At 41.7% G+C, this 25,523-nt stretch overlaps 1 protein-coding gene across 1 annotated transcript in view; it reads left to right on the top strand.

Annotated features, from left to right (window-relative positions):
* The window catches only part of rspo2 (R-spondin 2), a 57,096-nt gene extending 40,805 nt beyond the window's left edge, over nt 1-16,291 (top strand). The window contains exon 6 of the mRNA XM_076737330.1: nt 14,727-16,291. Within this exon, the coding sequence (XP_076593445.1) occupies nt 14,727-14,842 (116 nt within the window). The 3' untranslated portion in view covers nt 14,843-16,291. The remainder of the gene's footprint in view (nt 1-14,726) is intronic.
* The last annotated feature ends 9,232 nt before the right edge of the window (nt 16,292-25,523 follow it).

The raw sequence follows: 25,523 nt of genomic DNA, 5'->3' as shown, positions 1-25,523 counted from the left end.
CCGGCACTGCTGCCAGCTCTCCTGTGGGCCGTGAAACGCTTTCATCTCCACATCTACACCGCACCAGGCAGATGAGGATGCATACACACATACACTTACAGACACACACATTCACTCAGCCAGAGTATGAGACACACGTAATAGACACCGACAAACAATAAAACAGACCTCACAGGCAGAACAAGTCCTCACATTATCTACTTTTTTCCTCGTCCCTGTTTCCATTCTCTTTTCCTGTCTCACACTCGAATGACACTCTCTCACTCATGTATCACATATCACAGTGCGGTGCTGTCTTAGGAACAACGTGCATGTCACAGAGGAGGATGTGTTCGCGTGGCGCACATTGTTCAAGGCAGCGCTGCCTGCACTCTCCAGTGGTCTGGCTGGAGGAGAAAAGAAGGAAGGCGAGGAGCCGAATGGGGGAGCCTGGAAACATCTGGTGCACAGTTGCACTGGCTCAGCCGCCAGAAGTCCTTCTCCTCTCCTCTCCTCTCCTCTCCTCTCCTCTCCTCTCCTCTCCTCTCCTCTTTCCACCCTCTGTCCTCTCTTTCTCCATCATTGGCTGACTTCTTGATAGAGACATCACATCTTTTAATTACAACTTGTGATTCAGAGGGAGGCTGTGGCTTCTGACCCACTCATGTCCATGAGCGTGGACCCAGTGTACAGACATGCAGACACAACAAAGCAGCAAGTATAGGCCTGCCGGCCTTTGGCTGCGTGTGCGTCTCTGCGTCTGGGTGTTTTTCTGTGTGTGTGAGCTAACAGTGACAAATACAGGGGAGGACACAGACAAACAGCACAGCTATTATAGTGGTAAGTAGAGGCCAGCGCCAATTTACCAAGGCTGAGGAGCACTGCACTCCCATCAACACAAAACACTGAGGTGATGTCACAGGTTAGCAATTTCAGTTTAAAGGACCGATGCTAGCACAAGTTAGTGACCTTAACCCATTTTCTCACTGCATAAAACACAAGCACCAACCAGCTAAGACGAGTCTGTCTGCGGTTATAAACTGTTTATATGTGAGTTGAAAGAGAAGTCACTGGTCTGGAGCCAGTAAACAGGCACCTAACTGTAAAAACAACATTGACATATTATCCCCCTTATAAAGCTGATATGGCGCCAACTCCTACAGAAAATATCTGGCTCTTTAGCTGCTAAAATGCTGTGTTCAGCAGCTAGTCACTAACTTTCTGTGCTGTTTGGTGCTGGCAGGTAGCATATAATGGGTTTATTAGCATTTTTTTTTTTCCTGAAAATAACTACCTGATGCTCCTGAACATGATATGTATACGAGCGGTGAGAGTGAACCAAAACAGTAAAGTTGCAGATTGTAAACCAAAAACAGTTTGATTAAAGAAGCTGAAATGCTCTGTGGAGCTGAGGTGAACTGCAGACTTTTTTATTTGACCCAGCCCTTGTCCGCCATGCAGTCAGGTAATAAATTCACACATTTTCCAAGAAAATATTCATCAATACTTAGCATTAAAGCGAAGTGGGAGAGGAGGAGAAATGTAAGGCTAGTGAGTCAAAGGGGAATTTGCTCTGTAAAATGTGCTGCTATGAGCGTCATACTTCTGTAATTTAAGACAGGTGTATGCGCAAGATGCATTCCTTTACTTATCTTTGGTATTTGTTCAGTTATGGTGGTTGCAGCCAAGTGCTTGTATTTGAAAACATTTAAATTGAATTGAATGTAACTTGTGAATATGTTATGTCATTTGTTAATTTACATATTGAACAATGTGTTGACATAAAGATCAACAATAAATTTAATTACAGAAATACAATGTTGACACATTACATAGTTATGTACTATTAGATAATTACAATGAGTCTGAAACTTTATATTTTCTAGGTTTTCATTTTTCTTCCTAATGGGAAATTCGCTCTGGCATGTATTTTACCCATGTCTATAATTCATATTTTCAAAATGCAGACGAAATGCAACATTTAGAGTCTTCTGTTGTGTGAGGAATACCCATTATATTGCCTTGTCAGAGCGTATGACATGATGGCTCTCCAAGGAAAATCTCTAGAAATGATTGAATGCTTGGTGTAATGAAACTCAACCCATTCCAGGTATATGAAATGCCTTCAAACATAAATGCTCCTTCCCACTGGGTGGTAAGGTTCAGGACCCTGATCCCGGCAGACCTTGAGACATTTCTTTCAGATTAGTGGGAGCTTAAGTCTCTCTTTGATTTGATTCCTTTCTCCTTCCCCTGCAACATCTCTGGCAGATGCTGCTGCCTTGTGGAGTACACAAACCTCTCCTTGGCGAGGTGAGACCCTGAAATGACCGTTGAAATTGCACTGTAATCTTACACAGCTAAAAACAAGAAAATGTCTGCCATATGCCTCAAAACCCTCTGTTTGTGTTTTAGAGAGCTGAAGGTGGATTATTGACAAGAGTGGGAGAGCAGTGCCTGGGTAGGGGAGCTGAGCAGCGGAGACTCTTATTGCCCTTGTCTGTGATCAGATCTGTCAGAGCCACTCAGCTGTCTGTCTGGTGTTTGACAAGTGTTTGATGCAGCACAGGCCTTAGAGAGGATCAAGCCCTTCCTGAGTTGGTTTTACCTCTCTCCTTGTACAACAGTAGTGCACACATCAAACACAACCCCCCGCTTCTCCCCTGTGTAGTAACTATTTTTATCAAAAAATATGTGCAGTCTGTTGGATCATCAGAGGAGACTGAATGAACAACAGTGCCCTTCCAGAGTTAGCTGAACAATTAAGAAAACAAAAAGCGTCAGTCAGACTTGATTCCCTCATCACTGGCCATTGCATGGGGATTGCGGCATGATCCTGATGGCCCCTGTCTCTGTTTTAGTGTCTAAGCCTGTCTGACTTAGCTTGGCTCCCCACTCGTTAGGGTCTGGTCCTGTTTTGGGACAGTTGTGCTCCATGTCCAAACATGTGAGGGATTTCCTCCTGGGGTTTCCCAGCCGAGAGACGGGGGGATAAAGGGACTCATGCAGAAATGAGATATAAAGAGAGAATCATGCTGGACAATTTCCTCCTATATCCTTTCCAGCTCCCTCACAGCCCCACAGAGACCAGGAGGATGCAGACCAGGTGGAATTAGAGAATGAAGAGCATGTGCACACACATGAACACAAGTTCTAAAAAACTCTCATGCACGAGCACACATTGTTGCATGCATGCATGGTGGAGATGGCGACTGTGTGGATCACACATGGTCACTTTGTTCTTTCTTAATATAGCCAGAACATGCTGCTCCCCTAAGTTGCTGTTAGTACATTTGTCAAACTTTCTAATCTCGCATAGCACATTTGGAGCTCACAGTGATATCTGTGGTAGTAATACCATCGAAATTTTTCTTAATTTTGGAAACAGTGGTTGCTTGATTTCAGACGCAGGTAGGCAAGAGTGGGCTTCTCATTTTCTGGCAAGCAACCGTCAATTTTTCTGGCTAATGTGGGCAGATTTTACCAGCTGTATCAGGCTAGTGGAGCCAAAGTTAGCTTAATTATATAGCAGAAATTATATTAGAAGGTTGATTGTCTCTGTGGAAGACATGGCAATAAAGAAACAGCATTGTTCTTGTATTGTCATGTAGAGGTAATTAGTCCTAGTATTATCGGGGTGATGAGATCAGACTTTTATTGCATTCTAACATAACCCTTTGGCAGCTTAGCGTACATACTGGTTCATATTTTTAAACAGCGTGTTTTCATTTTTACATTGCAATAGAAAAGGCTTTTAAGATTAGGGCGATCTGATGTTTGGCAAATGTAACTCTATCTCAGGTAATGAGTTTGGCTGGGGTTTGATCCAATAAAGAGCAGGACAGAGCTGCTAATGGTTCCCTAAACTCTGATAGCATCCTGGACTGTCCTCCACACAGTAGAGGAATACTACACAGTGGACATGCTGGTCATGAACAGAGCTTTTGTGTGTGTGTGAGTAGTTTAGAGAATTTAATCAATTACACTTTCATTTTTCTCTCTCAGTGTGTGTGCTGAGATGCTGTACCAAAGCAGACCCTACCATGGACTGTAGGCATGTAGTACCTGGCATCCAAACCATCATCCATCCTTCCTATTGCGTGCCCACCCCATGGCTGTGTTAACAACCATTTTATTCCTCTCCATAAAGTGGTGTGGTGTTCTATAATGCACAGGGATTGTTCATGAAGACTCAGAGGCTTATGGGAGGGGGCTGAGCCAGCCAAATCCCCAAGCCAGGGCCCTCCGTTGGGGGTTGACCCCCCCTTTACCTGAGGCCCAGACTGGCATTATGCTCTTGGAAATGCAGATTCAGACTCCAGAGATAAATAGAAAGTGTTCCAAATATTTGTTTCATAGCGATGCAAAGAGGTGACCTCTGTTGCAGGATGTGTTTCTCCTGTCTTCATCCATATGAGGATGCTTTTAAAAGTGCACAGTTAATCCTGGTGGGGTGAGGTCCTGTCATGTGAGTATGTTTCATTCCATTAGTCAAGGGATGCTAAGCCCGATTTGCTGTAAAAAGGAAAAGGTAGAGTGTGCAAAAGTACACTAAACTGACCTGCCAAGTCTAGTTTTTATTAGCTTTTACTTCTTAATGGCCCAGCAAAGATAATGAACCATGTAGAGCTGCAGTGGCAAGTGATGCATCACTGTAGAGACATGCGAATGTGGATGACAGTTATATCAGACTGGCTTGAGAGCAGTTGTTATCAAAGATTGAATAGAACAAATAAATCCATGCTAGATCTTGTGTCCATTGAAATTGATTGATTTCATCAGCTCAATGCAATACACTTATCGGAAACTAAGATGAATGACTATCATAACTCTGTGAGACACTTTCTGCTTTATATCACAGCTTGTGGGAATTATAAAATGGATCAAAGCCTTTATAGTGATCTCATCTTGATATAGAGGACATGGCAAATCAAAGTGGAGTGCTTTGGCCTTTTTTTCTGTCTTTGAGGAAAGACAAACAGAGCTCACATGTGTAGTAATTTCCAAGTTAGAATGATGAATTTGCTACTGTGTATCCCAGCAGGTTTCCTGATCTTTGGCTCTGTGGTCACCTTTTAAACCACTCCCTCATATGCTGCAGCTATCTTCAGCTCACCCTGCCTCGCCCCCAAGCACACAACAAATACAAAAACAAACAGACCCACACCAGCGGCAAGCCTTCAGGAACTCCCTTTGATAAGTGCTGAGCTTTATATTTTTCTCATCAGAAATGAAACACAACATTAAACCATTCATTAAAGTCAACTAAAGCTAATTATCCTTCATTTACCCAAGCGCCTGTGGGGCAGGAGAGCCCCATATACTTAGGCCCAGATGTGTCGATGAGTCAGTCTGGAGATAGCAGACCGCAGAGGGGGCTGCTCACTTCTCCCTGAGTCCTGTGGTTTCAAGGCACATCAGACTCAGCAGGCCGCTGGTGATGCCTGTTCACTGCTGCTGACGCTACCCTCATGACACCACTGACTGTGTAAAAGCCACTGCAATACAGCAAGGTTCCATTTAGTGGGAAAAAAGTCGATAATGATCAGTTATATGCCTTAATTCAAAACTGAAAAATGAGGAGTGAGTATCATACCTCATGAGCTGGCACATTTTGCATTGGCTGACTCACATAAACACCAGGTTTCCATTCAGCTCACCTCTCGATGCTGAAGGGGGCGACAGTGTGCCTACAGATTGATGCTTTAAAGCTAAACTACAAGCCTTTAAGTTCTGGCAGTTTCAAGTGGAAGTGGGAAAACCGTAACAGATGGTGGGATGTCATAGCCCAGAAACCATGTCACGTCATGTGATTTTACTCATCAGACCTAATTTCTTCTTCTCTCTGTCTGGTACCCCCACCAGACATCTAGAAATGATGGCTGAACCACTTCACCACAGAGATGACGAAATCTAGCCTTTATTACTGAGTCCAATTGTCTCAGGATGAGGCATCTGCTCTTTGCAGTTTAGCAGCAGCATTTACATTTTGATGTGAAGTGTGCATGGAACACTTTCTGTGTATGGTGTATATGAAGCTGTTAATATAAATTTATTTTGGGAAACAAAGGTTATAACAAAGATAGGATGCTATTCCCTGTTGAATGCCAATTTTTCAATTTTGGCTGAAAAGCAGGTGTGTTTTTCCATATAAATCTTGACTTGTGCAGCTTTAAACTAATAAACCTTAACATGGATTGGTAAGACACCATCTGGTCCTGTGTGGGGCCCTTTTTAACTTCCCCCTGTCAAGACACTTAGTGCTGAAGTTGTCATGTATATTGAAACTGCTAACAGTACAAGCAAGTGTCCAGCAGTGAAAACTAATGAAAGACTATCAGAATTGTTAACAATCCCTTTTGTCTGTCTATTCAAAGTCAGTGGCTGTAAACTTGTTTCACAGACACTGTAAAGTTTCAGAGTCACTGAAGTTGCAGAGGTTATAAAATTGACTGTGAATGCCTGTGTAAGTACAGTGATGCGGGAAACCAGTGAAGAACCATGGACACTTCTGGTCTGTGTGCAGCAGACATTGTTTTAATTGTTGGCATTGGTAGCTGGCTAGGTGGCAAGCTGGCATCCAAAAGTACAACCTAAAATGTACAATTTGACTGACTCATTTTAGGAAGTAGACACAGCAGCGCTGGACAGTAAATCATTTATGAGCACACATTACAGTAATGTGATTACTTTTTTGTAGTAATATTGTGTAAGGGATTAAATGTTCTCCAAGAGAGGCACAAAATAGAAATGCAATTTGATTTATTAATGTGTTGGGTCTTCCTAACTGCTTGGAAGCCACCGGTAACATGTATGTTCATTAAGTGTTGTTTAAAACCGTAGTTACGAGGGGAAAAAACATTAACGTGAGCCTCAGACTCCGACAAGCAACCATCACACCTGTAGGCAGAAAGGCTTCAAATTCAAAATAGAATCCAACATTAACACAGATGCAACTGCTAATACTGATAGAACAGTTCATTGTAGAGCTATGCACTGTTTGTTATTGTCTGGCTTCATCTGATAACAGACTGCAATAAATACATAATACAGCAAAAAGAGCTAATTTAGGCTTTTTATCCACTGTGATTAAGATTAGCATGAGGGCTTACTATTGCTAGTTAGTAAAGCATGTAAATAATTTTTTAATGAGTAATAAGTAATTACATTTTTCAGTTATTTTACTAAATGCTGTTTGCCACACAGATATTTAAAGAGATTTAATAATGTTCTTATAGTGTACCTAGCAGGGACAGACTGGGTATGAAATGTGGCCCTGGAGTTTTTCACTCAGACTGGCCCACCCAGCGACCAGTGACACACCATCACCCACACAAACTGCAGCACACTCTATGAAACAAGATTACTGAACAATATTTCTAATAATAACTTTAATAAAATATATGACGGAGGCTGACCAGAAGGAGCACATATTCACACAATAGCACCGGCATCCTTGTTGTAGCTGACTCTACTGTGCACGACCTGGATGAGTAACTCAACTAGTATGTCAGTATAGTATCATAACATTAAATAATAAGTTTAATGTTAATATAAAAAGTTCAATGTTTAATATATTTATATATTAATATATATAATATATATTCACACTGTGATAGGTCTGTTCATGAAAAGTCATGAAAAATGTTGTTGAGCGCATTGACTTAAGAAAAGCTGAAGAACATGTTTCAACAAAAGACACATGATATAGCTAAACAGCCAGGCAACCAAACCAATACCTTGCTTTGTCTTTTGTGTTACCTCTTCAGCCGCGAACCCTTGACAAACAGTTGAACTGGTATCACTGGGCTCAATGGGCTGCGCTCTCTGCTCTCTGCTCAGGTGATCAACTGTTAATGGTGGCAAATGAATAATTTGTTATTTTAGAACACTCTGTTGCTTCAACCTCAAGGGACTTCAACCTCTTCTTGCGCCGCTTTTCAGCATCACCTTTATGTTTTTTTTCTTTTTGTTTGTCCATCTTGCTTCACTCTCCAGGCTGACAGATGTAATCCCCAACCACAGGCAGCTCACTTGCCTGATCCAGTCAGCCACACAGCCCTTGGTTATTTTTATGTAAGTGAGGTCTGGGGTTATGTAAAAAGATGTATTTGTGCATTGCATCAGCCTTGTCAAACAGTGCACCCGGTGGTCCAGATAGCCTGTCCAGCATTGGTCTCACCTCTGATGTAAGCTAATTTGGCCCCAGGTGATTTGTTGTCCAGCTGGCCCACAGAGTGACTGGCCCACCATGATTTTCCCCAGCCCTCCCGATGACCAGTCCGACTGTGGTAGCTAGCAATACCGAATATCTAACTTTAGGAGTATTTCTAAGGATTTCAATGCCATGTTAACATCCCAGCATCAAAGTACACCTCAGAAACCTGAGAATTTGCGCCCCAACTTTCCACCTTGGAAATCTGACCTAAGGGATTATTTCATTTAATTTTTTCCTAGTATGGTAGGAAGAAGTAATTCCCAACTTTCCAACATTTCTCAAACTCAGCGTAAGTCTTGTAAGTGAAGGCGTAGGACAGGAAATAGCTCTGGAAAGCCAGTTCTTACTTTTTGAGCTTTTTGGATGTTGACATAATTTAACATCTGTCATGGAAGGTTTCAACTTGATAACCTACCTCTGAGCGCTCGGAGGCGGTACCCCAAATGGCACAAGGGTACAGTTCCCGTGTTATGAAATGCAGCAGAGCATGACTCTGGACTCTGAGTGGACTGATGGAGAGAACCTTTAATGTGCAGGGTCATCATCTGTTGTGTAGCCTTCCTGGGCAGGTTGTGGTTGCTTCTTGCTGGTGTGATTGACCTTCTCCAGAGGGGAAAAAACACGCTGTCTGTACTGACCATCGGGCATATTAATCACCGTGTCAGTCATGCATGTTTTGCCAGGACTTCTCCGCTTAGAGACGTTAATCTCCAAGTCGGGTTTTCGCTTTAACTTATTGTCAGTGAAACGAAGCATCAAAGAGCTGAGTGGTGAGCTAACCTGCTTTTTTAATCTCTGCGCAGATCCTCCACCAGGTCATAGATGAGAAAATAATGACCGACCTAATCCCAACATTAGCTTTTTAAATCGGAATGCGTATGTTTTAAATCATTCTCGCCTCGCAACGTGGTGATAGTAAGCAGAGCATGGGGGAAAGGGAACGAACGAATGAAAGAGTGAATGAAAGAGTGTGATCCAGGGTAACCTTGTTAGGGCTAAGTGACGCTGTGCAGAGAGCCTCTTGTCAGTTGGTTGGCAAGATGCGCTTCTTGTAAATGATTGTCCTCTCTGTCAAAACGCTGATTTCTTTTTTCCTACATGTGACGTCTGTGTCTCTGCCGCAGTATTTCCCAGTAGCGTTCCTCCCAAATATCATAGCTTTTTCATTTCGTCCATCCCTGTATTTCTTACAAATTTCTGTCTTTTTACACTTTTCATCTGCATCATGTTCCCCTCTGCCTCAAATGTCAGATCATCCTTCTATAGCGTTTCACTGCAGGCAGACAACAGCACTAAATGTTTTGGCCTACCTCTGGCTTATGCCTTAATGAACGATGGGTCACTTGAGGTCATACCACTGTGTCCCACCTATAAATCAACTGGAAGCTAAGTTCAGCAGCAGTGTAGGGCAGTGTCAGCATCCGTAACCTTTTCCCAGACGGAGGAGTTGTCGGTGTGTGAGTACAGAGAGCACTGGCTGGCTACAGATCCTTTCCCCTTCACAGCATTATAAATGTATGTGTGAGCAGGCCCTTAATGGCTGCTAATCCAATTTCTGCCACTGAAATCAAATCTCACTGGCGCCAGTACTTCTCTCCTTCCCTCACAAATAATGGCCTCCGCTTTGGCCTGTTTATGAAAAAGACGAGCCGCCAAAAATTCCAGCTTTACCTTCCTTAAGTCCAGCCGAATCTTCTTCAAAATTGTTTGGATTTTTTTTCGGTCTCCACCCCTCTGTTTTCTGCCCCCCCCCCCCCCCCCCGTGTCCTATGAAAGTTATTAATTGACTGTCTGCATCGAGTGGAGGGATGGGGTAACAGGAGAGTGGGGGAGAGTTTTCAGCAGTATAGGATCGCATTTACCGTATGTCTTAATGCCTTCTCGAGGTCAGCCATTGATTTTTCTCAAACCGCAAGCAATGGAGATAAGATTAGGCCTTCGATTCCTGCACTGCCGTCGGAGCTGTGAGTGGATGAAATCACTTGGCCTGTGCCAACAGTCGGTGCATTGCTCTTTTTTAGCAGGTCATGGCCTCTGTGATTATAGGGTAACGTATAGATACAGTAGCCTCAGGGCCAGCAAAGAAAAAGACTTTTCCAAAGCATGCTCAGTGACAACACTGTAACTAAACTCCTATTACATATTGCAGACTTTCTCTCGTGTAAACGTATATATATTCTTGAGTTTGGTCCCCTTTTCCAAAACAAAGATATTAGCTTTGACACAGATGAAGGGAGCTTTGGCTTTGGCTTCCTTCCCTCTGGATATGGATTTGACTGATTATCTTTCAGTGCATCAGTTGGACAAGTAGTCATATTGCCGTTCCGCAAGGAGATATTATTCTGGAGTGCGAGCCTAATAATATGATACGTCTAATAGCGCTTAACTCTTAGTTGGATCCTCACCATGCCATCGTCTCGATTATTGCTGAGAGCCTCAAATAGCATCACAGGGACACGGAGAGGGGAAAAGGGAGAGGGAGAAAGATGGGGAAGAAAAAGAAAAAGCGGTGGATCCCGGCTGGCTTTGAGAGGTTATTGAAGAACGTTCACCACAGTGCGTGCAGAGGAGTTTAATATTCCTTTGCTCACTGGTTTGGCAGCTGAAAAAAATTGGAAATGACACTAAGTATTTCTCAAGCTCACATAGGTGATATAGAAGCTCACAATCAGCGACGCGCAGGCATAAAGGGCATGTATATCATTCACAAATGTGCATGCACACACGGGGACACATAAAAGGATTCCGCAAAGGTCATTTTTGACAGCGCTGTACAGCCATCCCACCGCAGGCTCTGCTTCTGATTCCGAAATACAAAACATTTTGATTAGCTCTTGAGATTTTTGTTTGTTTGTTTGATCAGCTTTTCATTTCAAACTCAAACACAAACGTCAAGCTGGCAGAGGAAGATTGTATCTCTGAAGGAAAACTAAACAGTGGTGAAATTTTGGTTTGCTGTAGTGATAGTAAATGCAGCCAGAACGGAAAGAAAAGTATAACGAAGGATTCTAATTTTCTGATAAAGCCATGCTCCTTTGATTTGATCCTGACTGTGCCAGTTACACGGCAAAACAAAGACAGAGAATGATTTGAAACCTTCTGTGCTTTCCAAGACAAAATTATCTTTACATGCTGTAAGATTTATGAATTTGTTCTTGGTTTTGAAAGCAATTGAGATGACTTAATCATTTCTTTCCAGGCAAATTAAACTGTTTCCTCTGTGAACTCTGGTAATCAGCTTAAGTGATTACATCGGTCGTAAATATGAGATGATGAAAGCTCAGTGTTCAGAGCGCGTTGTGCCCTGAGGAAAGGCTAAATGGGAGTTCTTGGGTAGATATGATAGACCATCTCACAAGGACAATATCAGATGCTGGGGGAAGGGGCTTTTGTGGGGATTGGTTGCCCTCTAGCTGTCAAAATTGAGACTGGGTTATGAAATATGGTCTGAAAAAGGTGTGTAGGTGAGTTCATGAAGTTGCATCAGTTAGTTGAGGGAGTTTGAGCTGAGGCTTGAAATACAGTGACAATGCTGTGTTGGATTGGATTCTGTTGCTGCAGTCAAAAGGGTGGCTCATAAAAGTCCGAACTTGTCAATATTTTCTTGACAAAGTTAATCTCACAGGATGGGTAAAGGTACAGTGACGGGTGAAGTGTTCTCCGCAGCAGGAGCATGGATCTATCTGTGCATCTGAAGTAAGAATACATGCAGTATCCTTACAATATCCAGAATGTGGTGATTTACAAGGGTGCAATTTAAAAGCGATGACTGGAAAGCATCAAGCATCAGCTGAGTGTATTTGGTTCCTGCTGTAAAGACTTCCATAACTTTTTCCTTTTATTGTAAGAAGAATGTACAGTGTCTTGACGGCTGTCATCAGTTTGCTACAACCAAAGCCACAACAGAGGAACAAGGACAAAACCTTGGAAACAACTGTCCTACAAAGACATACAGCTTAAATTTATGCCTTTTTAGTTATTTTACCCCAGAATAATCCCTGCTGTTGAACCTGCATAAGGCCTAAAGGATACTACAGATACTTTATTGGATGTGTGAAAAATGCCATATTCACTCAGCTTCCTTGTCCATTTTAACTATTTTGATGATATATTCCTTAACTCATGGATTCAATGTATGTCCATCTGGCATATTTATATTGCATTCAATATAGATTATCAGATAATATAAAATTTAAATCAAATAAATTCCACTAAACTCAAAAGCTGAGATGGCAGCTAATGTGCCTTTAGCACAGCTGTTATTTTATTTACTTATTTTTTTTTTATCATGACTAGATGTACCAACTGTCACGTTTAGTTAAGTAGAAAAAACGATATTGATTGATTGATTTGTCAAAAATTACATTCATCAATTACAATTACAGTTACAATTACAATAACAGCTATGGAAAATTTGATCACAAAGTAAACTTATGAAACCTGTCTGCATTTTATACCTCTTGACCTCAGCAGCTCAGTCTGCATATGCAGCTTCTGAATGTGTTTCTTTCCTGCTGTTTTCTGTGTATATGTGTGTGTGCTTTGAGCCTTGTTGCACAGAGCGTAAAACTCTTTGGATTACAGATCTACTGCCCAGTCCTGAACTAGCCAGGAAAACTACTTTTTAACTTAACTCTCACATAAGTATTTGTGTTTCAAGAAATTGCTGTAAATGCAGGCTTTTTGAGTTTAAATGCAGCTTTGCATCCAAGGAATGGTCCATGAAGGCGATGCCCGTTACAGAGGGAGTTTAATGCTGCACCGTGTACTTTATTGCCATCAAATGTAATTCATCTTGAGTTGATTGCACTGAAAGCCGTGTTTATCAGGCACCTAGCAACACTGTTTTGAATGAAAATTGCCCCTTTAAAGAGCAGTTAGGAAAATGAACCTATAGGCCAAATGCCTTTCAGCTTCAGATTTACTTTAACAAACATTATCATACTGTAAGTCATGCAAAAAATCTAAAGTGGCATCAGCTAAGCAAGTGTACAAAGTCCTCGGGTAATATTTTTCAATTGAAGGGCATGTGATTTTGATGGAAGAGATGTGAAAGCTGTTTTCCAAGGGTGATTTTAACTAGGAGCTGTGTGTGGAGTCTTTATAGCCATGGCTCAGACTGGCAATGTGACTCAAAATAACAAGATTAGATTAATTGCAGGAAATAGCTCTGAGATGGTTTGATGTTTGCATGCATCTGTATTTTTCATTGGGAGACCCTATTAGCAGAGCAATATCTTGCCCTCTCATGCGTGTCGGCTTAAACAAGTGAATATTTTCAAATCTACCTCATAGCGTATAGCCCTGAGAATGGGAAATAGGTCTTTTGTACTGCTTAAAAGGCCACCGCAATGCCAGCACGTATGAGAGGGCAATTAGAGATAATGCAACATTTTACACACCGTTACCTATTTTTCGTGAGAGTAAAGGCTTGAACAAGTGCACTAATAAGACCCAGAGTCAACAACGAAACAGCGGGACTTGTTTTTCTGTAGCCCTCTCCTGTGTTTCCCCCCTCAGCGAACCATAGCGTGGCTTGTTTCTTTGTGTTCTAGATCAGGATCCAGATAGGGTCTCATCATCCAAGCCTTACTCCACTTTTCCCCCCATTAGATTTTCTTTTCCCTTAAATTCCCTCACACTCACTCCCCCTCGCACACATACATCTCGCACACACACCTCGTTATCTTATTTGTGGCCTTGGCAGCCAGATTGTTGCCTTGTGGTTCGGTAGCCAGAGTTTTCTCTGTCACAGAGAGCCGTGGGTGCAGAACCTCCACCACACAAGCTTCCATGAGAGCAGGATGCCTTGCCCATCCCAGTGAAACCTGGGATATATTAACCTTGGGCAGGGGGACCTTTCCAACTTGGAAAGAGAGTTATGCAACATCCCATACTTATCCTCCCTCTCTATTGCAGTGACAGTGAAAAGTGTTGGGCTGAGCAGACATTTGTTTGAAACAGTCCTCTCTCCTCATGGTTGAAGCAAACAAAGACCTGATATGTGATGTTCCCTCATGCAAGGGTCACTTCTTTATGTAATTCTACCTATTTCATTGGCCTACATTGCGTAACTTGTAAGAGATCACTGTAAGGGCTTTTTTGGAATCCTCATAAGTCATCAATACCAAACGCATACTTTGAGTCTTAAGAAACTTGTAGTTGTAATCTAAAATTTTTCCAAGTGGTTTTCTTTCTATTCCAACACCTTTTTCAAATTTTCAAATCCAAGCTCTTGTCACTCTCCCTTCAAGGACTTAGCTAACAGGAGTACACATTTTCTAGATAGAGGTTAAAGTGAGTTTTGATATCTGGCTCCTCTATAAGACAGGGCATTTACTGTTTCACCTTTTAATGTGTTTCAGACTGATTTACGATTAATCAAACTGCCATAAAGTGATTCCCACACACAGACAATCTTTCAGTGCAGATGGCTGCTTTGCTGGTCATTATTTGGAGAATTTAACAAATGTGGGTGGTACTGGTTAAAGGGATAACCATTCCTCTCTTTTTCTCTCTTTATTCCCAGGTGGCTCAGGGAAGCACCGATCCAAAGAACCAAAGAAGAAGAACAAGCAGAGGCTGCGGTTTCGGGCCCAGAACCAGCACAGCGACCACTTGGCCTCTGCCCGCACCAGCCAGTGAGGACTAAACCTACGGACTTCCCATTGAATAAAGAACCAACGCAAAGCTGCTAGCCGCTGCTGCACCCATATTCTGACCGACGACTATCCTGAACCCCACCACCTCCCCAACTGCCTTCTAGTCCAACCCCACCTCCTCCCCTGCCCTCCAGGACACAACCACGACTCACAAGTCCGTCACTACAAAAATATACATCTAACGCACGACATCGGTATCAACACACTAAACACGTGCTTCATGCCTCTGCCTCCCGCTGCTTCTCCCCCTGCTGCAGTGACCAGCCAGGTCACTCTGTTCTCTCCGCCCCGCCCCTTGTGGACCTTTACAGTTGACATTACTGAACTCATTTCCCGTCATTAACAATGTCATTAACCATTGATGGAAGACGGAGGGGCAACCAGGGACTGTGGAGGTGGGAGCGCTGGAGGGAGATGGATAGAAGAGGTGGTGAGGGATTATGCAAGCTAAACTGCTCGTAGAAAATGGGGGTGGGGTGGGGATGGGGGGGGGGTTGAACCAGGGAGGATGAAAAAAAAAGATGGCAAATGAAGAGACAAAAGAGATTTGGCTGAAGCAAATGATGCTGATGGACAAGAAAATGGCATCTTGAACTGAAAGAGACTGTTTTTTTGTTCCTATATTTATGTCAAAGCTACCCTCACCTTCCCCTCTGAATGGAGACGGAGTGTTCCCATGTGTGGCCTTTATGTTATGTACATTTTTGAGAGTAATATTAAAGAAATTACCATGCATAGTTGCAAAGTATTTTATTCTCAGCACAAACTGTTTACGTTCAGACCGCTTTATGCTCTAACTGTATAGTGTGGATAAAAAAAAAGAAGAAATTTAGTTGTTCGACTAGCATGGCAACAGACTCATGTGTATATAGTTTATCTAATTATGAAAGCTTATTACTGTATTTTCAGTATTGACTCATTCACCGTTCTAAATGTTTTAGAGATAAAAAGGTTGTAATACCAAGCTACAGATTAAAATGATTAAAAACAAATAATAAACATAGCCGCCACATAGCTATTTCATTTATATGGTATATATTTGATTTATTTATTAATTCTATTTTGTACTTTTTTTTGTTCAGTGAGAATTTTTGCCTCATACTGTTACTCTTATATGCAGAAATATTCTTTGAGTTCCTTATAACAGTGCATATCTTTAACACGTGGAAAAGGTTTCTGTCTGATGTCACAAAAAGTGTTGTATTACATTCATTTGACCTCATCTACTGATTTCAATGTTTTAAAGAAGAAGAAAAAAAGACAAATAAACTATGCTTTGACATATTCTAGGTTTAAGAATTAGGATCCAGCAAATGTATGGTCATAGGACTGCATATGTGTACATTGTGTTTTATTAAAATACATTTCATGTGACTGTACGATGAAGCCTTTCATTATCGTCTATGGCTATAATATATGTGGCTAAACTCCGAAACTCCCGTTTCCTTGTTTCACTTCAGTGTACAATTATGTGATTTCAAAAACATTTGTGAAATCCATCATGTTGCACTGCATGACACAAGTGCTACCTCCAGCCAAAGGATTGGATATGGTCGATTGAGCCTTAACAGCATGACGGCACTGTTAAGGGTTTGTAATTCACTATGACGCATCCTCATGAATGGTACAAATCCAGTGAATGACTTTGGTGGCTAATTCATTTCCAACATCATATTGGAATGCCCTAACAACATGTATTTGGCCATGACACTTGTCTTTCATCACGCGCACACATTTGATCACCTCTTTACGTGATGCACATCCCACTTATTCACTTTTATGGTCCTCAAAACATCAAATAAACACATATAAAAGTCTCCTCTAGGCTAAATTTGCCTGGTATATGGGCAAAGAGAAATATTTTAATGCATGTCATGGCTAATTTAGCCAAGATCCACACTGTATAATCATTCTGCCAAAAGAAAAAAAAAGCTGAATCTGCCAGACAGCTTATGGATGCACAGTAGCAGATGAATCACGTTGTGTCACATATATATCACCCTGGAAGACACAGACCACAGTCTTCCTGCTCTGGTTAACCCCCCTGAAATCACACATGATATTTCCATAGGGAGGCTGTCAGTGTCGAAATACCCTGCTCTTTATATGCTCCATGTCCATCTTGAGGCCTAATGCACAGCAGATTTAAGTGGCTGAACATCTTTCACAGGTGTTCAAAGTGGCACACTGTGTTTTACACAGGACGTTATTCATTTTCACAGCTTAACACTTCCACCCGGTTCACATTGTGGTATGGAGGCCCCAAAATGCAAAAGAATATCAGACAGAAAACATAACTGAACATATCATGAAATAAATAATACAAGCTACATAGCTAAAGCTAACTTTTGTCATTAAACTGCACCAGCCAGTGCATGTAATGCCAATCATCCACATACTGCATTCACCTGTAGCATCACCAGTAGCTAAAACATTCTGGTCATTATGACAAAAAATGCTTTAAGTTTTATTTCGAAAACAATAGAGTAAAAACAAAAAGTAATAATGAAAAATAAATAGAAGAATAAAGATATATCACATTTTGTCAGTTTCAGTGCTCCCTATTGCACTACATCATGTGTCACTAAATTCCATATTCTTTTCTTAACATGACATGAGTCTTCACTATCATAAAATTGCATATTCTCTCCAAAATGAGATCACTAAACAACTCCATGTAGCCAGGGTCTACCAGTGAATGAAGCAAAGCAAAAGTGACTGTTGCAGGGAACGAAATAAGGCGTACATGTAGCGAGTTGTTTTTAAAGACATCTGCTGCTGGTTACAAGTTAATGAACGATTCACAGATGTCATCCCCTGGGCCAGACTATCACTGCTCCAGACTGTGGGATTAAACCTAAAGGCTTACGGAGAGGAACTGCACTGAAGTGGATTCATTAAGCACAAGACCACCACTACAGCACACATTGCAGCTTCTACAATGTTAAAAAAAAGGAGTAGAAAAAGAATCACATTTCACATTTTGGAGCAATAGCTCTCTTCATTTCGTCTCACCTTTCCCCTTTGACATCGATCCACTGACTTGTTTTCTCTATTACTGCGAGAAACAGCTCACTGATGGTATTCTCAGTGTTGTTAAGAGGGTTAGCAGTCATCCACACATCAGAAGGAATGGTCCTCTCTGTGTAAACCACTTCTGTACTGTGTGTAAGTGTGCACGCATGCCTCTGTGTGTGTGCGTGCGTTTTAATGTTTGTGCTGAATGTGGTTAGCTCGCTGAGACCGAAGCTCCCTTTTAATCTGACAGAGAGCATTTTCATTAGTTCTGTTGGGTCCTATTATTAAAGCCTGCTTCAAAGGCACAACAAGTGAAACCACTAACAGGAAATGACCCAGTGGGCTACAGTCTATAGATCAGTGATAGCAATCTGTGTGTTTAAGGCAGGTTGTTATGGCACATAAATGTGTCTATTGTATACATTCTAAGTACCTCGCAAGACAGTGAGAGGATGAGGGGAGGGGTTCAGGGACCTCTGCTCTACATTCACATTCTGTAGACTACTGTGAGTGTGCAGTTGTGGCAGTTGTGGCACATGTGACACATTCGTTCCAATGCAGATGGCAAAGATGGAAGTCATGACATTGGTGGGGCAAATAAGATTGCCCGGGATAATAAATGTTGTAATAATTTGCTGTTTTTAATAACTGCATAATGAGCCATCGCTTGCCCTTCGAGCTGAGGGAAATCTGGAATCATTAATCTTCATATGGTTTAGCCATGGTGTTTGGCACAAGCCGAAAAAGCAACGAGTAGGAACATAGTGGTGTCAAAGGACAAGCCGATCTTAATATTTTGAACAAGTCTGCCATATGTTAGCCATCATGGTGTGTACAAGCCCACTAAATGGTGGCATTAATGGGTGACTTTTATTACTAAACTCGCCTCTAATTGCAAAAATGCAATCCAAAGTCAACTCTCAATGCAGATTTTGGCTTCATTTGACGTTGCTAGGTTACAAGTTAATCCCAAAAATAAATATGTTCTCCAATAAAAGCTAATTGTCTGTGACAGTTTTCTGCTTTGCTGCAGAAACGTTTCAAACAGGAAATTGTAAAAAGACTCTGAGCTGTGCTGGGAGTGCATGATGATCACAGTCACTGAGCCCCTCCACATGTGCCTCACCTGATGCACAGGAAGTGGAAAAGATTAATGTTCTTAATTCTCACCTTGCACATTAATATCACCATGCTGTGTTTTTCTTTCATTCTTGGACGACAAATGGTGGAATATTTATGAGTCACTTGCTGTGGTAGTGTTTCTGCAGCTAGGCTTCATAACAGCAGGTGCAGTGGGGGTCATGGGACTTTTTATCACCATCCATTACATGGAACAGACAGATTTTCTATACCTACCCGGTGTATTTCCTTTGGGTGCTGTAAGCATTTTTTGGCTTATTTAATCCCACGTTCCTCTGAAACGTCTGGCTTTTTCCTTTTACATTGACATCTAAACACAACACAAAGCCATTGTCCCTGTTCAGCTGAGGGGAATATAGGCAAAGCAGCTCTATCCCCCTCTCAGGATATGACACGCAAGGGCTTTATGACTTGAACTGATTCATACTGTGCACCTTAAACACATTACAGGCTGGGCAAATATTTCCTCTGAATGGTGCTCTGAGAGCCATGGGCACAGCCATTATATTGGGCTCAACAGCCAGCTGGTGAGGACAAATCCACAAGGATTCCTATTTTCCCCCTCCTGACTCTCTGGCAGCCCCTCTCCATTCATTCAATTTTTATATGTGCCTAGTAGCCGTGTTACTACTGGTTTCAAGGGAGAATTAATCGAAAACAGGTCTTATTAAAGTATATTAATACCAGTTGAATTGGATATAATGCGTTCAGTAAGGGCCCAGAAGGGTTGTATCCGAGCCATAGCTGACACTTGTGGCTTCGAGGAGCGGGGCTGTGTTATTCTGTAGTGCCACTGCATCGGTTCCAGGGGGCTATTCACTTAAGCCAAGTGTTGCATTGTGGGTAAGCAGATATAAAGTGGGTATGAGTACAGCAGGGGGTAAAGGAGGGTCTCATTGTCCAGGAATGTTTATCTTCCCCCCTGCCTTCATTCAAGGCCGGATTATGCAGCGCCATGGTTCAGAAGCAACCTTTGCCCCGACTTGGAGGGTCTGTGGAGGGAATATTCATTCATACATACGCACATGTACAAACAGGCATTATCCTCCCAATAAGAAGCCAGGTTGATTGCTCCCTCAAGGTATGGTGAGTAGGTGGAAGTGGAGCCGCTGCAGCAGGGTGTTGTACCTCTGTCTCACTGGCAGGGCTGGGCTCTCTGAGAAGGCTGGAGCCAGTGATGCTCCCAGTGTGTACAACACAGTCATCATCCTCAGCACAGCACATTTTATTGGGCAGTGTGTGGGTTGTAGAAACGTGTTTAATCATCTCAGCTGTAGGGGAGGTCTTGACCTCATGTCAGTGGTTCCCAGCCTTGATTGTATGTGTGTGTGTGTGTGTGTGTGTGTGTGTGTGTGTGTGTGTGTGAATGGCTCCCAGCCTTTGCTGTGGAGTGTGACCTGCGGTGGAGCCTCTGGTTCACACTCTGCTCTCCGCTGTTGCTGGTTTAAGTGATTAACTGTAGAAAGTGATGACTAATCTGTCGGTTAAGAGTCTGAAACAATTGCAGTCGGATGAGATATTACAGGCAACACTGTATGCAATGTGGCCCTCTGGATCCAATCAAGGGGAACATTCATTGAAAGCAATTCCAAAGTTCTACTCCACAGTTTAGATATTCATTTAAAAAGGTATTACTCATAATTCATCAGTCCCAGTAGAGAAATTAGTCTTTAAGATTATTTTTGCCAGCAGTTAAAGTTAACTAATATGCTTTGAAGTGAAATACCATAAAATAGTCCCAAAGACCATAAATAGGAAAACAATCTTGTGTATTCAATCACATGTTGTTATTTTCACATTAAACAGAAAGTTCAATTCCATCACTCATTTTTAAGACATATTTTTTAGCTATGTTAGCAGCATGGCTCCAGGGATTGCAACGTCAGTTGTTCGGGTGGTTAGTCTGTTGCTAATATCTTGACAGCTAACGGACAAATTGCCTAGAAATGTAGTCCAGGCATTCATGGTCCCAGAGGATGACACCTACAGACTTTGGTGAAGCCTTAATTTTCCTGTATCACCACTGGCAAGTAAGAATTTTTAACTTGTCTCTTAAAATATCTCAACATCAACTGGATTAGCACAAAAGTGAGTACAGAAATTCCTGGTTTCCAGATGATGTGTCCTGATATTGACTAAGGCCATAATAAGACAGACAATAGCCCTGTGTGTACCAAAAACATAGCTCTCTCATTTATTTGGCAAATTAAGTTCAACCTGGTTCAACTATTGCTGCAGTGCAATGAGATGTCAAAGTGCCGGACTGACCCCTCATATTGCATATGTGAGTATTACAAATCATGATGCAGTGGTTTTTGTCTTTTTTATTACTGAAACCGCAAATCAAAAGGATTCATGTGTCAATCTTCTCATGAGTCTTGTGGCTGACATCTCAGGAAAACAAAAGATACCTAAAACCACCTGTTGTGCACTTCAGCTTATATTTGTGTCTCAACAAAGATCTGAGGTTATGTCATTTGCCTCTGTTTGAATGCCATGGAGAGAGTGTATACAAATCAAATGACCAACAACAGCAACATCCTGTGAATGCCTCAGCTTACCACCCAAACACTTTAGTTTGTACACTTTAAAAACACTAGCTTGAGGATTTATAGAGCTAGTTTACTGTAGTTCACTGATGAACAGGCCCCTAATTGCTGCCTGCCTGCCTGCCTGCCTGCCTGCCTGCCTGCCTGCATTGTGTTTTGTGTGTGTGTATGTGGGTATGAGTCAGATAAAATAAACCACATGGTGTGTGTGCGTGTCTGTGTGTGTGTGTGTGTGAGGAAGCTGAACAGAACCCTCTGCTCTCATTTACTATCTCCTTGTGTGGTTTGGCAGCAGCTCTGTTGGTATGGGGGCGTAGAACGGGCATCCGTCTGGGCGTGAGGCGGGCCTGGCATGCCGCTCAGCCCCCTGCAAGGCTGCATGAGGGTGGGATCAGACCAGGAGTCCGCCAGGCTCCAGACTGGTAGTCTGTGCATGTGTGAGTGTGGGCAAATGTGTGTGTTTTGCATTGCACATGCACCTCTGTCTCTGTGTGTGGGGATAATTAAATCGGAATCATATAGCCATCACAGGTTTGCCATTGTTCTGCTTGTCACTTGCAATATATTGACTCTCTCTATGTTGTTTCACCATTCATAACTCGATCACCGAGTCTGAGTCTGTGTGTTCCCCATTTCTGCACTGAATTAACACCAGACCGTTTATTTGACCTTTGTGGTCATTATAATTGCGAGGTGCAATCCAGCAATGCTGAAATAACACAATAGCATGCATACCACCATGGCTAGATGCCATACCTCCCCTCACTGTGCTGGATAACAAGCGAGGCACAGTAGAGCTGAGCTGGCCCTGGTTAGCTCTTGGACAGCAGACCACCCTTGGAAAATGAAGCTGCCTTATTGTTGTTTGTTGGAGGCCAGCGGAGGACATTACTTCCTTGACATTTCTGTATTTGGGCCTGCATGGTAACAGATATTAAGTGACAGCATAATAGACAGCCTGTACACTCTTCCTGATCATCATCAGTTATGTGTTACTAATTTATTGCAATACCACTTCTATTTATTGTAAATTAATAGTTCATCCACAACACTGGCCACTCATCTTGGTCATAGGATATTTTATTGAATTAAAACTGAATGTTAACAATATACAATACTATCTGCAGTTACCGTATTTGATATAAGCGGATAGCAACCACAGCATGACCATATGTAAGTCAAAAACCATAACAAATTGAATTTTAATGGTAGTTGCTCAAATCCCGGGCTGGTACAACAATCCTCACTCACAGCACATACCGCAGACGCCGAGGACGGAGCATCAAATGGAGCCACTCTGACGTCTCTGTCCGAGGTTACATGGCATCAGTGTGAGAGAAAAGAGACAAGAGCATTATCATTCATTCTATTCACCTCTTCTCATCTGAGAGGAATCAGGGCATTTTAAAGGAAATACACACACACTTACATAGCTCAAATGTAGCATCCTGGCAAAATGCTTGTGGATAACAAGCACATAAAATGGCTTTTAAGTCAAGTTCTTACTTTCAGTGACTGGGACAGCAGAGCTCACCTGAGCACAAACAAAGGTGAGAATTATGGCCACTGCAACTGCAACACTGAATGTGTTTATCTTTTGGACTGAGTGGTTTCAGTTTCTCAGTTCTGTGAAGGGTTAAACAACGAGAGCAACTAGAACTAAATGTTTTTTTGGTGTCTCTTGTTAGATCTTTGACCTCTTCTCAAGTCTGATGGTATTTATACTCAGTTAGGCCACTGTTGCCTCATCACTGGCAGCACATACTTTCCTCCAGTAATGAGCTTCAATGTGTCCCATATAAACTTCCTAGGAGAGACATGAGTGGATCTTCCTTCAGAAAAATGCAAAATGGCATGATGCACCTATACTTGAAGTTTTTGTTAACTGTTGCAGTATTGCAATAGTAAGCCTGATGTCTTGGCATTTGTTACCAATTGTTAGTATGTTAAAGTCATATATAATCCTATTGAAAGATTCTGATGTAAATTACTTTGATATTGTAATAAACCGAACTGTCAACAAAAACAAACCAAACTGTTGATTATATTGACATATTTTTCCTCTTCACTTAAACATCATAAGACTGATCTGATAGTGTAAAAAAAATAAATAAAAATATTCAAACAACAAAAAGTACAAATGAAGTAATCTCTGGTTCCAGTCAACACTGATAAAGTCAGGAGCCACTTCAATTTTCAGTCATTCCACATGTCTTGTGTAATTACCAAAAGTCCCTCCAGCTAGTGGCTTCATATCACATCTGAATCAACAAACAGTAGAATGAATGTCTCCGCATCTGTGACAACCCATTTTTAAATACCCTTTTTTATTACATTATATATTTTTTTTTCCTCTGACCTGTCATCCTTTTAATCGATGCAGATTGTTTTGGAGAGATGTCTACCTTCTCTCGAGTATGATCCATCTACATGAGACTGGGCTTGTGTTGCTCAAATTGCCAGAAATCATGACCCAGTAACTTCAGATAACTCACAGACCTGGTTGTGAGAAGTTTCAAGTAGGAACTATTTCCTGTCTGTCGAACTACACCTCCCAACTGTATCACTGAGCAGGAGGAAACATGCATCAACTCAACTAACCCCAGATTGACATTGCGAGCTTGTGGAGATTAGTTTACAGCCAACTGATACTGCCAGCTGACGTTACAGCTCAGCTGAGGACGCCATTTATGCTTAGATCCCACGTTGTCATGAGCACGAGCCTCTCGTCTATGAGTGGGTGCATGCTTCCTTCTGCGCATGTGACATGGTTGGTGGGTGTAGTTTGGTAGAAAAAAAATAGTTCCTTCATGAAACTCCTCGCAACAAGGTTTGTGGATTATCTTGTGATTTCTGGCAAGAAACATTGCTGTTGAGTTTTTCAACTGTATTTCTTTAACGCCATCTGGTTCCATTATGTTTGAGAGAACGCACCGACTTTACAGCCGATATCTCCACAACTCTGCAGCTCAAACCAAAAAGATCTAGATGGATAAAAAGCACTTTGGGTAAGCGGGTTGATTTTGGGATGAACTGTCCCTTTTAGCTTCATAGAGAGCATTATAATCAGCATTTCTACAACTGCAGATGTAATCATTTCATTATCAAAGATGTACACATATGATTTTGTTTGAAGAAAATACCTTAATCTTTCCACAAAACGGACTCTAGCACATCATGTGCGGTCATGAGTTTCCTCTAGTGGGCATCACTACATGACTTATTTTATCTTATGAAAAAAAAATGTGTTTTCTAGTCAAGTTATTATTCTTATTTCTGCATAATATTTATTTTGAATAGAGCTGAAATCATAGCTGAGATGGAAACATTGTGCTGTCAATGGAGTAGTTTGGGAAGAGCACCGCTGGAGTGGAAATGAAAGCACCAGTCTCACCCGACTCCTGTGACCATGCTCAAGTGTTGATGAAAACAAAACCTAATGCACAGTTTACGCTTGGTGTTTACTGCTGAGCAGAGAGAAAAAGATGAGACACACACAACAAAAGAGGAGCAAAAAAACAAATGATATGAAAGGAAGAGAATATGAGTGCATTGGACGTTAATATCTGTGGACACACACACTACACCATTACTTGCTTCTTTTTAATTCTGTCTTATTCTCAGGTTTTCTCTTTCTGTCTATAAAGACGCTCCAAAATTATTTATGTGCAGCCTTGAATTTGACAAGGTTTGAGTGCAGGAGCATCACACATGTTTAACCACTTAATTTAATCATACACAAACAACAATGTCTTTGCTTCTGGGTGCATCACACTGGTCCCTCAAACCTTGATTTTCTGCTTATTTGTGATATAATTTGACTCCAGATTATTGCAAGACAAAAACAATGATAAAAGAATGTGGTCACACATGACATATGAGTGAAATTTAAGTTTATTGTGATAATAAATTATAGTATCAGCAGATATTTAGCACAGAGTGGATGATACAGTGACA

The sequence above is a fragment of the Chaetodon auriga genome, chromosome 8 (genome assembly GCF_051107435.1).
Source record: "Chaetodon auriga isolate fChaAug3 chromosome 8, fChaAug3.hap1, whole genome shotgun sequence".
Classification (NCBI taxonomy): domain Eukaryota; kingdom Metazoa; phylum Chordata; class Actinopteri; order Chaetodontiformes; family Chaetodontidae; genus Chaetodon; species Chaetodon auriga.
The sequence above is the reverse complement of the archived record's forward strand: the minus strand, read 5'-3'. Positions and strand labels throughout refer to the sequence as shown.